General features: G+C 40.4%; 1 protein-coding gene across 2 annotated transcripts in view; it reads left to right on the top strand.

The window, feature by feature from the left end:
• Positions 1–16937, top strand: part of Trpm6 (transient receptor potential cation channel subfamily M member 6) — a 156734-nt gene that overhangs the window by 98145 nt on the left and 41652 nt on the right. For both annotated transcript variants that reach the window (XM_057777855.1, XM_057777854.1), the window contains exons 26-27: positions 10053–11170; positions 12017–12132. In XM_057777855.1, coding sequence (XP_057633838.1) covers positions 10053–11170; positions 12017–12132 — 1234 coding nt within the window. The remainder of the gene's footprint in view (positions 1–10052; positions 11171–12016; positions 12133–16937) is intronic.

Raw genomic sequence — 16937 nt, 5'->3', positions numbered from 1 at the left:
TGAGATTATGAATACAGGCAAGGTCGGGGAGGACCCCTCACTCTACCTATGCTAAGGAAGGAGTCTACACACACTGTGGCATGGGAAGGCTTGTGAGCCTGGTAGATTCAAATGTGAATTTGAGGGGTCAGTTGGGGACCAGGGATGCCAGGTGCGAGAGGGTGTGTACCACAGGCTGTGGCAGGGCAGTGAATATTAGGGATTAGTTGGAACTTAAGGGCAGAATGGAGCCTCAGATCCCAACAGTTATCAGGAAACAGCGGCACCATTAGGAGACAGTGTACAAACATGTGGGAGAGCAACAGGGCTGGTATTTCTTGACCATGGGATTCACGTGACACAGTTAGCCACAGATGTCCACGAGGCTGGGGATGGGAGTCTGCTGCCAGTTCCAGCAGAGAATGACAGAGAAGTAGAATGAAGGCAGCACGTGCCAGAGAGGTGTGGTGAGGGCATCTGTAAACCAGGCAGAAGAGGGACTTATGGAGACGACAGGAAAGGCAAGCCGCAAGGGGGCGCAAGAGGTGTTCACGGTGGGGGGGTAGCAATCAGAAGTCAAGGCAATGCTGTGAACTTGGGTACCAAAGATGACAGCAGGTACCTCAGTGGTGATGGTTCCAAGACCTTCAGTCCTCCAACCCTCATGCACCATCTTTCTTGAACTTGAGAACCTAAGAACCCAAGGGAGTTAGAAACAAGAACTTCAGTGGTGATGTCCTAATACGTGCAGTCCCCCGACCCTTTTGTGACACTTCAGTTCTCTTAGACTTGTGGGGAGGACAGATGTTATGTGATTGTATGGCTCCTGAAAAAAATATGGACACTCCTAACAGGTTTTGGACTTGGTTCCGAGTTTCTAATAGAATTTCTTCCAGTGATCATATGTTTTCTTACTAGCATGATCCCGAATTGCAATGATTTTATATCGCCATCCTTGTTGAGGCTGTTTTGGGGTAGCTCATAAATGAGGGGTGCTAGGGAAGTAAATGAGCAATGGTTTTAAGAGATAAGGAGATCTTAGAGGCCATTGCATGTTTGCTACCTCCAAAGGGGGTGTTAACCATCTACCTTTTAGAAGGAAATGACTTTGGGTGTGGACAGAGGGCAAGCACTAAGGCCCTTAGGTATTGAGTAGGGACATCTGCTTGTGCTGTCATCGCAGGGTTTGCCGATTTCCTTTCTCCCTGGTCTGTGGGGAAAGATGTCCGTGGTGTCCTTTCCCCTTGAGCATATTCAGCACTGACCTGGGAAGGGTCACGCTTTCTACACTTTGTGAAAGCTTCGGCATGGGCACGATGGGCACCTTGATTCCACTTGCAGTTTGAACTTCAGCAAATTCCTGTCTCCTGGCTGAGGCTCTATGGAGCAACATCTGGGAGCATCTCCAGGGGCTAATCCTTCATGTCGGCTTCCCCAGAAAAACATGCTTTGATCCCAGACGATTTGCTGAGCGAGCTGGCTGGCTGCGGTGATGGGGTCAGATGCCGAATGTCTTTCTTGATGCCCAGCCACGTGACATCGAATCTGTGACCTAACCTCTTTCCTGGGATGTGCTGAAAGAAAGCAGTGTGAGCGGAACCTTCGTGTATAGCTTTGCTCATACCGAGCCCTCCATGACGGGACTTTCAGGCTGATTATAATAGTGTTTCTTATTATCTCATTTTTAAGAATGCTGGCTAATGGCCCCACAGGTAAAACAGTCACCAGGCCCGTCTTTCCTCCTCTCAGACCTTGCTCAGAGGAAACTGCAATAGCAAGAATTTGTTTTATGTGTCAGAATGACTGAAACGCTACATTGAGTTAATGCAGCCAGTGGTCTAGGAACATAATTAAAATATGCTTCACAGGACGCCGTGTTTTAGAAAATGAGTTCCCGTAAAAAGCGAGAGGGCCCATTTCAGGCGACCAGGTTATTTGTCTAACAGGCTCCTATTGTAGCATGCCACCTGTTGCTGGGAATAGTGGCTGGGTCCTATTGTATTCATGCGATGTGTCTGCAGCTAATGGAACTTAATGAGTCTCCATTACCGCTGCTCAGACCGTACTGTTTTTGAATTAGATGAAACAGGGCGCTGGATGGAGACGGTCCAATTAAGCATATTTGGAAGAAAATATACATATACTTTGTGCTCTTTCCTACACGGTCCTTGCCAGTTCGAACATTTTAGGTTTCAGAAGGTCAGCAAGCGTGTTTTAAGCCTCGGGTGAGTTACAGAAGTTGGATTTTATACAAAATTAGCCAGAAGGGGTTCTGCTCCTATAGAATACAATGAAAATGAAAAACACCACCCGCTTTATTTGTGAAGTTCCTATCTACAATGCTCTCAGAAAGAAGGGATGGGAAGCCACTTGAGTCCTGTGCTTTAGACTTGTGCTAGAGGCAGGAAACTGAGCACTGTTTTGGGGAAGTGCTTGCTAAAACGGAGTGCCCTTCTCTCTGAGGAGTGAACCTCCTTCTCCCAGTCCGAAGTAAGAATGGGGCTATTTCTCAAGACTGCAGATGACCATATCAGCTATGAAATCACTGCGTAGATTTCCTCCCTAATTGGTTTTCTGTTTGATCTCATTATCAAAGATTTTCATTTTATGTGCAAAAATGCCTTGTCTGCATGTAACTATGTATAGTTCATGCATGCCTGGTGTCCAAGGAGATCAGGAGAGCGGGCATTGGATCATCTGGAACTGGAGTTACAGACAGTTATGAGCTATCATGTGGGTGCTGGGTACTGAACCTGGGTCTTCTGCAAGAGCAGTCAGTGTTCTTTGACTGTAGATTCAGCTCCCCAGCTGCAGAAATATTCTTTTACAAAACTATTTATTTTGCTTTTATGTGCATGTATAGTGTGCCTGCAGAGGCCAGAAGAGAGAGTGCCCGATCCCTGGAACTGGAGTTACAGATGGCCCACAGCTCTGGCTTCTCCAGTGTCATGGAGTCTACAACACAATCCAGGCTTTACTTTCAGAGTTTCAAGCAATGACCACTCTGGGCCTCCATCCAGGGAACCCCCTGCACATCCTGGCCCCAGCAGCTTTTCTTAGCTGTAGAAGAAGAACTGACAGTTCCTTCATTCATGTTTTCCTCATGACGTTAAAGTCACACACTGCCAACTTCTGTTGCCTGCTTGGGATGAAATCTCTCCCTCCTTGAATTATATTTTCAAAAGCTTTGATTTGTTGATAATTTCCTTCCTACACGTTGGAAGCTTAGCTTGGTGGGGTTTTTACTTGAGGACACCAGTCCCTTTTTTCATCAAACCTGTCATCTCTCAGAACAACCCTTGACTCCAACACTAAATTTCCTGGTGCTCTTTTTCTCCTCAAACTATGCCTTTTGTATATATATTTTTTGCCCCACTTGCCCCTTTTCACTGTAGATCTGCATAAGAGTAGCTTATTAATAACCACACAAAAGAGTAAATAGTAGGTTGTCTTGTGTTTTGATACATCTGCCAAATAAATTAACACAAAACTCTTCAATTTAGCTAGATTATTATTATTATTATTATTATTATTATTATTATTATTATTTTTTGCCAAAGCTAAGTTGCTGATTTGTTACCTCTGAAACTTCTTGAGCTGGACCCCCATAGTTCACACTTCTCTTAGCCCTACAGTCTTCCATGCTCCTACTAGGATGATCTGTTAAGCCCTGCTTACAGCTTTCAACTGTCCTTCTAGTGCAAAGTCCAAAAATCAACATGGTCTGGCCCGTCAAAGTAACATCCCACTTCCTGGTATTAACTTCTATCTTAGTTACTTCTGTCTTTGGTATTCTTATGATAAGACACCATGATCAAAGCAACACACAGAAGAAAAGGACTTACTGTGTGCTTACAGTTTCAGAAGATGGATCCATGACTGTTATGGCAGACAGCATGGCAGCAAGCAGGCAAGCATGGTGCTGGAGCAGTAGCTGAGAGCGTATATCTTTATCCATAAGTAGAAGTTAGAGAGAGAGAGAGAGAGACGCAGAGAGAGAGACAGACAGACAGACAGACACACAGAGACAGACAGACACATACACACACGCATACACACACACACATGCACACACACACACAGAGAAAGAGAGAGAGAGAGAGAGAGAGAGAGAGAGAGAGAGAGAGAGAGAGAGAGAGAGAGAGAGAGAGAATGAATTCCACCTGGTGGGAATAAGAACACTACCACAAATTTTGATCCAAATTTGAAGTAATTAAATACTGGCCAGGACAACGGACATTGGCAAGGTTCATACTGCTGTGCTGATTCCCAGAGTACGGTACCTAATTACATTAGTCAGGTACTTATACAGGCAAAACCCTCAAGGCTACATACATCCCACCTTCATCCAATCAGGGCAAGCATACATCCTGACATAGGAGTGTATGTCCAAGCATACATTCCTGCCTATGTACAACCTGCCTACACGTGATCAAGCACATCCGGTGCAGCTGGGGCAAACAAGTTTGTTTACAGAAGTGAAAACACTTGGCTTTCCACCTTACATGAACACCAGCCCCTAGCATTCCAGGAAGTTATGTGTCCTTGGACTAGTGGGGCTTACAGGTTAGGGGCATTTCTGTTTTATAGATCTCTTAGGCATAGTAGTTTAAACTTAAAACATAACTGTAACTATGACATTCACCCCTTGAGTTGTTTCCTGAGTCAAATCCTTAACTCTGTGGTAGGTAACCGGTTCCTATTAGAATCTAATAATCATCAGCTTAATGGCACCCAGATAGGAATTTACGTGTTGGCATTAATGATGCAAGGGCCAGCAGTAATTAGTAGGAACAGAAGGACCATGGTCCTGGTTGTCGAGGGAGGGGAGGAGTCCTAAGACTTTCTGAGATATAGATTCGAGTCAGGATTCCTTAACTTCTTGAAGCTTATATGACTTTTTTGTTTACAAAAGAGGTGAAAGTTTTAGATATATTATCATTATCATTGTTTATAATCTGTATTGAAATCAGAAAAAGCAACTACCAAATGTCTGTAAAACACCTGCAGTAGGCTCAAACCTTTGAGTCATAGCAAAAGCTATGGTTTTGGGTTAAAAAGCATGAACATTCTTTTCTCTTTCCAGAGGGCTAGATATATAAATTGGACAGAGATGTTTTCAGTCCAATGAGAAGGGCCTTTAAGTCTATACTAAGAAGACAACCAAAGGAAATTAAATTTTTAAGCTTGTGATTATGATATAGTCAGTACTTTACCATCTTGTCATAACTTCATTGATCAATGTTAAAACTCTGAACCTTGGCCGGGCAGTGGTGGTACATGCCTTTAGTCCCAGCACATGGGAGTCAGAGGCAGGCAGATCTCTGTGACTTTGAGGCCAGCCTGGTCTATAAGAGCTAGTTCCAGACATCTAGGGCTATTACACAGAGAAACCCTGTCTCAAAAAAAAAAAAAACCCAAACAAACAAACACAAAACAAAAACAAACACAAAAAACACTCTGAACCTTTGAAACCTTAGAATAACAATAACATAGAGGGAGAAAGAAATATCAAAGAGTTCTTGTTTTTCACATACCTTAAATAACTTCCTTAGACTTTTATAACTTGCATTTACACATCTTAAAACACTTTTTTTTAGACCCTCACAACTTACTTAAGCTTCAAATCTTTTTATTTCCATCTAATCATTTACCATGAGGCACAAGAAGTTAGTTACTGACAGCAGTCATTGCAAAACAAGTTTTTCCTTTTTTTTTAAAATAAAGGAATGGTAAAGAGTTACATCTGAAACATGTTTATCTTTTAAAATGAAGCCTGTTAACAAGGCAAATCTGTCTGCCTTTTTCAGAAGGAGATCTAGCAGTGCTAGAAAAATCAAAGCTTGGTCTTTACACATGAAATGAACGAACAAGGTAGCTGCAGCCTTGAGGAAGGAGCTGGTTTCCCACTGCTGCCAAACTGACAATGCTACAGTTAGACATTAATACCATTAGAGATCTGAGAGGGATAAATTATAGCAGAAAATACAAACCAAGGGCCTTTGTAATGATTAAAATGACAGAGACTTAGCTGCTACCTGTGAGGCTCCTGTGGTCTGTATGTCTTCATTGGGGGCAGAAGTTGTCATCTTTGGCTGTTACATGGGACAGCATTGCATCTTCAGCGGCTGCACAAGACAGCATTGGTCTTTGCCTGCCAGACTTAGACGGTCTGAGAGATTATACTATGCATGAAGAACTTGGAAAAATTGGTCTACCTTGACTTAGATAGAGGAAGACAATCAATCCAACAGTGTCCGCAGTTTGTGCAGGTCCTGGCACCTGGCGAGGCATGAAGAAGTTGTTCCCGGTTGATAGTGGCACCACAATCCAGGTCTATGCACAATTTGTTTTTTGTTTTCTTTGGAGACCTTAGGGTTGCTTCTAGGATCTGGCATTTTTGTCTATCATAGGAAGCATTTTTTCATTAAACATTTTACATGCCATATTCATCAGATTTCTGAAAAGTTTTGAGTGCCATAAATTAAGTACACTTGATTTCACTGAGTGTGGTGGCACACACCTTTAATCCTAGCATTCAGGAGAACAGGGGTAGGTCAAACTCTGTGAGTTCAAGGCCAGCCTGGTCTACAAAATGAATTTCAGGACAGCCAGAAATACACAGAGAAACCCTGTCTTGAAAAATAAAACAAACGACAACAAAATGTATACCTGATTTTAAATAAAATTTATTTTTTGTTGTTACTAGGCTTAAGTTTGAAAACATATAGGAGGCTAAATAAACCTTATTCCTGTAATTAATTACATTGGTACTTAGCATAATTGCAAGTAGAGTTCTCAACAAATTAAAAAATATGATAATTCATAATATGACTATTAACTTGCATGTCTTAAACATCTTTAACAGTTTACAATAAGTTAGTGGCTTTTATAAGATTAGGATTTACATTTTTATCCCTGTTAAGCTTAGCCTTAAAAGAAAAACAATTTTTGAGTTAAAGCCCTTTTAGTATTAGAATAAAACTTTAAGTCTTAAGTATAATCCATAGGGAGACTGGCAACATTATTTCCTGGTGATTAAATAGTGTACCATTACAGAAGATCAGTTTCTTGTATGACCCAGTCTTTCAAAATAGCTAATGCTTAACAAAGTTAGCAAGACAAAGAAGCTAGACATACATTCTCAAGTTAGAGTCTGTTCGCTTGAATAGACTCGGATAAGGAGAGACTTTCTATAGACTCTTTGCAAGACTGATTAGGTCATTGTCTCACTGCATCTTAAGATAGGAATATCCCAGTTTCTAGTGTTTAGTGTTTGGTGCTCATAGTTGTGACCCTAACTCATTTTTCTATCTGTCTGTCTCTTTCTATGTCTGTCTGTCTGATTGTTTTTACTTATTTTTCAAAGATTACATGGCAATGTAATATATCTTATAAGCTTAAAATGTACCATAACCTTATAAATTTAAATATTTAAAGAAAATATCCAGTTTTTTAATTAAAAAAATTTTGGCAACACTTCAAAATTTCCTTTTAAAAAGTTTAAAATCTCTCATCTGCGTGTTCCTACAATATTAAAAATAAACCCTTGAGTACCCTATTTTAGAACAAGAGGGAAAAAGCAGGGCACAACCACAGAGTAGACAAGGCAAAATCAAAGTTCGGCAATGCGAGCAATTCTGTGCTCACCCTCTCCTATAAGAGGCTCGGGTCACCTTTCCAGCTCCACCCTCAGTAGCACACAAAACCTGTCTTCTAGGTCCTAGCTGGCTCCTTTCTTTGTGGCTGTTGTTCCTGGTGGCCATCACATAGCACTGGCATTTCCAAAACTGCTGAGGTCCCTCTCCTGGGCTCTCTTTAGGGACTCCAGCCTCTGCCACAAACAGCCAAGCTCAGCTGTTCTCCATGACCCCTTCATATCTTTAAAACATATATCACTTAGGTGATTCTTACATTACAAAGTTTGACTGTCAGCTTGAGGTTCATTGTTGTATATAAGTGCCTATTAAAGCTGCCCTGTATATAAGTACATAAGTATTCTTATATGAATACAGCTTTACTACCCTATTAAACAAACATTGTTTTTAAGTCCTATCTTTCTAAACTTTGTTTTTATGACTTTGTTTTCTGGATGGGAATTATCATTCACAAATCCATTCTAATTCAAAATATCTTGGACATCTGTTGTTGCTCTCCTGCGATAGGACAGAGAAAAGACTTTGAAATAAGTAAGCTTGGCTCTAGAGAAGAGAAAACCCACACCCAACCCCAGAGCCAGCTTTTCAAGAAAGCAAAACAGCATAAAATAGCTTTAATATTATTCGCACTCAAAAGACATTTGGATTCCTGCTAAATAGAATCCAGTGACCAAAAAGCTCAGAGATACGACATTCTGAAGCCTGTGTGTCAAAGCAGCCATGGCAAGTGTGTTAGTGGCAGCTGGTGGCCAACAATAGTGGCAGAGACAGCAGAAACAAAACCAATAAATAAGCCGGGCGGTGGTGGTGCACGCCTTTAATCCCAGCACTTGGGAGGCAGAGGCAGGCGGATCTCTGTGAGTTCGAGACCAGCCTGGTCTACAAGAGCTAGTTCCAGGACAGGCTCCAAAACCACAGAGAAACCCTGTCTCGAAAAACCAAAAAAAAAAAAAAAAAAAAAAAACAAAACCAATAAATAGAGAACACAGAAAGCCCACACACTCAAAGGAGACCAGTCAGAAACAAAACATGTGGGGTCAACCATCATTCATGCATTTCACTGAGCCTGACCCCCATTTCTGTCTTGGCTCCCATGTTTGCAACAAAACCAACAGACACACCAGAAATCACAGAATCATCCACGTACACAAAACCAACAGGCAAAACTTTATGTTTAACTGGGCCTGACTGATTTCCATTTTGGCTCCAAGTATCCAAACAATCAGAACCAAGCAGGTGGTACTGTCTGCTTTCTGCCCTGGATAGGAGACTATTGGTTCCTGTTGAACACTACTCCAACTACTTCCATATACCTTGCCCCCATCCTCTTTTTCAAATTTGGGGCCTCTTTTCTTTAATAGATATGATAATATGGAAAGGCAAAAGCTCAGGAGGCCTAAACCCTAGGCAACCACTGATGACTGCGAGCAGGAGTAATAGTCTTCCCTAGCAAAGACCACACAAGACTGAACGGTCAGCCACTGAAAACACACATACAAATTACAATGTATGGACTGAGAAAGACTTTTTTTTCCCCATATTTATGTTGCTTGTCTTCAAGTAGGGGTTAGTAAATGAAATATTTTTAACTTGACTACTTGTGTAAAGAACAAAATAAGGGTCTTGTGTTGAGATGTCAACATTGTTTTTTGAAGGAACCATAACATTCCTACTGGAGATATTTACAGTGATATATATAGATAAACATTTAGCAAGCAAGATTTTATTTTTTTCTTCCCTCTCTGTGAATGGAATTGTTATCCCAATCCCATTTATTTGTGGTTTGTTCTTAAATGAGTCTACTATAGAATGTGCCATGTTGTTTTTACATAAATCAATAGCTATATATCATAATTTTTGGTTCATGTATTCAAAATAATTAAAAATTCTGCCTTATTCTTTTCTGACCATAGATGTCCTAAAATGGATTTTATTTGGAGTGTGAGATGTATATTTGAACTATAGGGTTGAAGGTATTTTCTGTCTCCATCGTTTTGATTTTCTCTTAGAGCTTCCTCTCACCAGGATTGTCCAGAAGAAAATCCTCCAGTGTTTGTCATGCAATAGGATGACTACATTAGAGAATAATAATGGGCTGACCCATCAGATACCTGCAGTGGTAACCTGCAGGCAGCTGGAGAGTTGGTCTTGAGACAGTAGGAAGATATCAGGGCTGGGAATTTAGATTTACAGCATTCCTCCCTGGAGTTGAAGTGGGAGGAGAAGGAAGTAACATCACCTGGGATTAGAACACGTGTTGTGTTAGAGAGAGAGAAGGACATAGGAGGCAGGCTAAATTTGGGAAGCAGGTACGATTTGGTTGTCACTTATGGGCAGAAGCAAATCGAACGGAAAGCAAAACCAAGTCCAACAGATTAATGTGGTTATTGGCTTTCTTCCTGTCCTCACCGTTAGGGTTTCAGAGATGTTCTTCCAACTGAAAGAGATGAATGAAAAAGTATCTTTTATAAAGGACTCGCTACTATCCTTGGACAGCCAGGTGGGCCACCTCCAGGACCTCTCTGCCCTGACCGTTGACACCCTGAAGGTCCTTTCTGCTGTTGACACCTTGCAGGAAGATGAGGCCAACAGAAAGCATTCCACTTGTAGAAAGCGTCCCCACAGCTGGACCAATGTCATCTGCACAAATGTTCTCAGCAGCACGGGAAGCTGTGGGAAGAAGAAATTTCAGTGCTACAGCATGCCCCCGTCTTTGCTGCGGAGTCTTGCCAGAAGCCAGCTTCCCCCAAGAGTGCAGACGGGAGCCTTGCTAGAGATTACACATGGTAAGGGAGAGGCCTCATGTGTAAGAGAAGACCAGGAGGAACAAGAAATGGACCCAGTTGCTCCCAGGGTGTCCCAGGTCAGACAAGCACACTCTAAGTATGGTCAGTTTCTCCTGGTTCCGTCTTCTGGCAAACAAGTTCCTTTCTCTTTTGAAAGGCCCCCACCTCTTTTCAGATCATCTGAAAAAGCCAACATAGATGACCTGGCACTGGAACATGTATGCCAACATGATATCACTATCCATTTGCCTGTGCAGACCTCTGCTGCCTCCCACCAGGCATTGGTAGCAGAACACAAGGAGCCACATGAGGCAGCCACACAGATGTCAGATGAACATGACAAGGCCGAAGAAGATCCACTCACACTTAGTGGCCTACCTGCTCCCTTGACAGTGACCTCGCTTCCTTCCCGAGCTATCAGCATGCAAGCCGAGGGTGGATACGTGAACTGGGCCTTTTCCGAAAGTGATGAAACCGATGTGTTCAGTTTCAAAAAAAAGTGGAAAACTAGCTTGCCATCTACTTGCAGCAGTGAAGAATGCCCTCTCCAGAGAGGAGGCAGGTTGGGACTGGATAATTCAAGAAGATCGTCCCAGAGTAGTGAGCGCTCAGTGGTGGCAGGACCATGGGCCAAGCCAAGAAGGTCTTTTTGCATCAGTCCTCTCTGTAGAGACAGACCTCTCATCAGGAGCCATAGCTTTAGATTCCACAAGGAGGAGAAACTGAGGAAGATCTGGAAGAACAACAGTAAGGAGCAAATGCTTTCAATTTATTTTTATTTTCTCACTCAGAAGATCTCTTATTTTTTATTTTTAAAACTTTTCATGCCACATATTTTGGATGTATTCTCTTTTCTCTACTAGCTCCTCCCCAACCTTCCCTCCTTCCCCCACAACTTTATGTTCTCTCTCTCTCTCTCTCTCTCTCTCTCTCTCTCTCTCTCTCTCTCTCTCTCTCCAAACAAACAGAAACAATAATAAAAACCCAAATTAAAAGCAAGCGTGAAACAGAACAAAACACAGTAGAACCATGGAGTTGTTTGTGTTACTCCCTGGGGCTTGCCCTGCCTGGGGTTCGATTGAATTCACTACATTGGAGAAAAGGGATTCTAACTACATTGGAGAAAAGGGATTCTTCCCTCATCTCTTGGCATCTATCACTTGCAGTAGGTCCTTGATTAGGGGTGGAACTTAGGGTCTACCTCCCCTTCTTACTGGCATTTTTGTCTTGCATGAACTCTGACAAGTCTTGTACCCGTTGTCCCAGGCCATGGGAGTTCCTATGTGAGGTAGCCCTGCTTTGTCCAGAAGCACCGCCTCCTCAGTTATCCATCATCTCTGTCTATCACAGTCTTTCTAGCCACCTTTCTTGTTTCCTCCTTGATTCCCGAATCATGAGGGGTGAGGGGTGATTTATGGCTGGTGAGGAGGAAACATTTTTAAAAGTGTGGTCATTAGCATTGCTGCTCTTCTGCAAATGCCCGTGGTTGTTAAGGGTAGTATCATTCTTCTCAGTACCCCAGTCCTCTCTTTAAAACAGAATTGTCTCTCTACACAGCCTCCAGCATTCACATGCACACTCTTTCCCTGCCAGGCCACGCAAGAGCCTCAGAGACAGGCTCAACATGGATCAAAGCAAAACTCCTAAGCAAGAACAGAAGCCTGTCAAAGAAGAAGAAGAAGACGATGACTCAGGGACTCCAGGTGCCAGTAAGTATTCCTGCCTTTTACTTTAGGGTTTGAATAACTGAGTCAGTGGCATCTCCCTTTGGCTCCTGTTGTGGACACACGATAACATTGTATCAGGAGGAGTAAAGGCATCTATCTTGACTTGCTTATCTGCTCACAAGCTGAAAGCCGTTTAGATTGTTTCTGATTTGGGTTAGTCCAAGAGAGCCTGAGGGAGCACTCGTGTAAAAGTCCTTCTGTGAATATTGTTTAATTCACATTAAATGCCAGCATCCTGTGACATTGTTGATGATGTCACCCCATGACTTTGGGGGACCATCTATGGTTTGTGAGTCTATCAGCTGTTCTGCTTCTGCATCTCTGTGCATGAGGCTCAATCTTGATCCAGGCACATTGGTGGCTCTGTAGTGAGTGTCGCTGTGAGGTTAGTGAGTATTGACTCAAGTTCTTAGGAGACCTTCCATGTGTTCATCTGGACTCATCTGTCTGGATCCTTCATAGAATGCAGTAATTGATTTGTTTGCTTACTGTGACGTAAACTCTCACTGTGTGTTCTAGTCTTTTGTTGGATGTTTTTTGTGAACCCCCTTTCCCACAGGCATCTTGCCCCTTTGCTGTCATGACTGTTGTCAGAGGTGCACAGATTTGTTTTTAAAAATTTCTATCAAATATTTGACTTTTTCCTTCTGTAGCTAAAGGTTGCTCTTCCCCCAGAACCCAAGCTATCACTAAGATGTTGTCTCTTGTTTTCTACGATTTCTACACTTTTCGTCTCTACATTAGCTCTAGGACCCATTTTAAGGTACTTTTTGTATATGGGGATAGGAAAGGATTGAATTTTCTCTCCTGTGTAAATATCAAAAAATTCTATCATTTTTTTTGGTAAAATTGTGACCTTTTTCTATTGAATTACCTTAACATTTGTCAAAAGCTAATTGCCTATACAGACCCACAGTATGTGTGGCTCTATTTCTGTCTATCTCCATGCCAATACTAAATCCATCTCGACTACCGAAACTTTATAAGTTGTGAAATCATGCATAAAAGAAATCCTTCGTTTTTCAAGAAATGATTTGGCTATTTTATGTTCTTTGCATTTATATATAAATTTAGTTTCAGATTTCAGTTTTTGCACAGAAGCCTTCTGGGATTTGGAACAGAATTGCTCTGAATCTGCATGCCAGTTGTGGGAAACTGACATCTTATCCACAACTAGGTGTCCGATTCATTGGAAGTGATGTATGTCTAGCTTTAGATCATTTTGACCTCAGTAATTCTTTGTAGTTTTCATCACTCATGTCTTGAATATCTCTGGTTACATGTGTATCTAACATTGAAAATACATATCAAAGTTTTAAAATTTGTTGTGATTGTAGTTACTTTAAAATAGTAAATCCTCTTCTTTTTCTCTTTCTCTCTTTGTGTGTATGTATGTGTGTGTGAAGCCTTGGTCTTATATTTCACAATTTTGCCAAATTCACTTTTGCTTCTGAAAGTTTTTGATAATATTTTATGTAAGTGATGGTATTGATGATGGATTTTTAATTATTCATTTTCAATCTGGATCTATTTTATACTTTTTCTGCCTGATTACACTGGCTGGAACACTGAGTACCGTGTTAAATAGAAGCCATGAAAGCAGGCATCTTTCCATGTTTTCTTTGAACTATAATGGAGGCCGAACACAGCGTCTTTGTTTTTCTTTTATTGCTCTTGGTAGAAAGTACTTTGTCTTTCGTCATTAAATAGGATATTTGTCCATATTGTTGTGCACCAATTTAGATGGTTTTCTTCTTTACCTTGTTAATTGATTTTAAAATGTCAGAGTTAACATTTTGAGCATTAAACCTGCATTACTGGGATAAACGCCACTTGTCCACTTATGTACTCTTACAAATGATATTAATTTTGCTAGTTTTTTTGCACCTGTGTTCCTGGGGCATTGTCTTCAGTTCCTTTATTGTCATAACTTTGGTTTGGGTAACAGGGTTATCCCAGAATAATTGGCTACATTGGGTATATGTCTTCAGTTTTCTTTGTGAGTTTGTAAAAAGTTGATAACCTTTCAACATTACATACTCAGTTGAATTATCCAATAAACCCATCTTTTTGGTAAAGTTTTTAACTAAATATTAAGCATCTGTAATAGTCATAGGGCTCTTTAGATTATCAGATTGTTAAATGATCTTTGACTGTTTCTGAATTTAAAGACTATCTATTTTGTTTAATGTAAGTGGAGACTGCTTGTTCATTTCCCAGTCAGCCAGACCGAAATAATCACAAAAAAACCCTTATTAATTACAACACTGTTTGGCCAATATCTTAGGTATATTCCTAGCTAGCTCTTACATCTTAAGTTAACACATTTCTATTATTTTATATTTTACCACAAGGCTTGTGGTTTGTTACCTCTTGCTTCTTGGGAAACTCAATGGTGTCTGCCTTTTTTGGCAGCTGCATGCCATCTCCCTGACTCTGCCTACTCTTTCTATATATCTCTTCCAGCCTGATTATATTCTTCCCTGTCATAGGCCAAAGCAGCTTTATTCATTAACCAATAAGAGTAACACATAGACAGAAGGACATCCTGTATCATCACACCTTTTCTGTCTAATTAAAATGAAAGGTTTTAGTTTTAACATAGTAAAATTACATATAACATAACAGTTATCAAGCAAGAATTACAGTTACAATATTTCTTTGTGAGTCTAAAGTTTCATATCTAATTTATCTTTTATCAAAACTAAGGAAAACTGCAACTATAGCTATTTGTCTTAACTCCATCAAAGACTCCAGAAGGATATACTATTATCTAAGTAAACAAGAAGTACATTGTAAGGAACTTCCAAAGTTCTAGAAATGACAGAGGCATCTTGCTGTCTTGACAGTCAAGTTCTTCTGTAATATGTAGGCATCCATCTTCAACTTACAAGCCCATAGTATTTTGCAGACTTTTCCATGAATTAGGAAATTTGAAAAACTGTTTTGCCTATATTGACAGTTTTCAGTCACTATCTTCTGTGTCCTGCAGAATGTCTGGCAGTTTTCTCTGTGAAGCAGGAACCCTGAAAAACCATCCATCTTTTGGAAAGTTTAGCAGTCATTTTTTTTTTGTGGGTCCTGCATATCCAGTTCATACAGCATACCATCAAGCAGTCGAGGCAAGAACAGTTTCTTGATCAAATGGCTAGCCTTGTCACATTGAATACAAATTTCATAACAAGTTTCTTCGACTCCCATCTACTTCTCTGAAGTAACTGGTGTTGCCAGAAGCAGACATGTCTAACTATTGAGAAATGTTGAAGTTCTTAAAACATTTTAAATGCCATATTCTATAGGTCTTTGAAGTATTAAAGACCATCTATCTAACTGAAATATATCTATATATATCTAGAAAACCTAACTGACATGGCTACAAGTTTGACAATTACAAATGACTATTAATCTGTAATTTTTAATTATATATTACATTTTAAAATGAGTTGCACAAATATAATATTGTAAATAAGAGTAGAAATATACATATAACAAAACTGACCCTAAATTTGTATCAATAAACCAAGATTCATACCAATGCAAAGTATTCATCTCTAAATTATGTCCCTCTTTAAATGAAAACAAACATTTTTAAATAATCATTTTGAAAATTTGGCCATAGTTTTCTCCAAACTGCTTCCGGTTGTTTATTGGGTGAAGTATTTTTAGGGTTCATGGAGACCTTTCAGGGGATCTTGTTCCATCAATCACATTAGCCTGAAAGAAATCCATAGGTTCCCATCCTCTGTGGAAACAAAAAGAGAACCTCTTTTCTGAAGTAACATATTCTTAGACTCAAATTCTGAAGTCAAGATACCTTTAAAATATACATGTTGGTTTAGCTTAGCAGCTCATACAATGAAATGTCTCTCTGTACTTTGCTATTCATAGTCAAAAAATTCAAAGAAAACACGATAATATGCATAATCCATACTCTATGTATTTTTCATCTTTACATGGCTTATTTCTTTTTCACTCCCTTTACTCCTTTAATCTATAACTGTCTGTATTCTTTTATGTTACTTTTACTTTCTATTCAGACTTTTAGTTTTTAAAACCATCTATACTCTTTTTCTTCTCTCTACCAAGCCTATGTACATTTTTTCCAAACACACTACAATCTATTCAGAGGTTTATTTCTGTCAAAATCTGTCTTTATTGCATACCTATAATCATTTTCGGACCAGAAGCATTTTTAAAATAGTAAGCAGCTTGGTTGCAGCAGCTCTGGATTCTGGCTTCACCTCTTTTAGCCTTTCAATATGGTGGAAGTACATTTACCACCAGTTCTACAAGCCATGCTCACTGCCCCAGCTCCAGGGACACAGCTGATCTATGTTACCATTAATCAACTTATAGCCCTCTGCTCACAAACCCTAAATGCTCTGTAGAAGGACCTTCCAGAAGAGCCAGAGCAGTTCATTGCTGTCAGTTCAAACCAGGAAGCTGTTCTTAAAGGAACCATGCCTCTGCTTGTGGCCTGCAGGTAGAGTCTATCTGAAAAAAAAAATGTGGCTACCAAGAAGCTGCATTTGGCTCCAGTTTGTGGGTCTAGAAGCCTCTTTTTTCTTAAGCATTTTAGGTCTTATGTAGATTTATGCCCCAGACTGTGGGTGCCATTTTGTAAGCAGAGACTGCTTGTTTGTTTCCCAGCCACCCAGACCCAAATAATCACAAAAAATTATTTTAATTACAACACTGTTTGGCCAATAGCTTAGGCATATTCCTAGCTAGCTCTTACATTTTAAATTAACCAATTTCTAAGATTTTATATTTTACCATGACGCTTG

This window comes from Chionomys nivalis, chromosome 8, assembly GCF_950005125.1.
Source record: "Chionomys nivalis chromosome 8, mChiNiv1.1, whole genome shotgun sequence".
Classification (NCBI taxonomy): Eukaryota; Metazoa; Chordata; class Mammalia; order Rodentia; family Cricetidae; genus Chionomys; species Chionomys nivalis.
The sequence above is the reverse complement of the archived record's forward strand: the minus strand, read 5'-3'. Positions and strand labels throughout refer to the sequence as shown.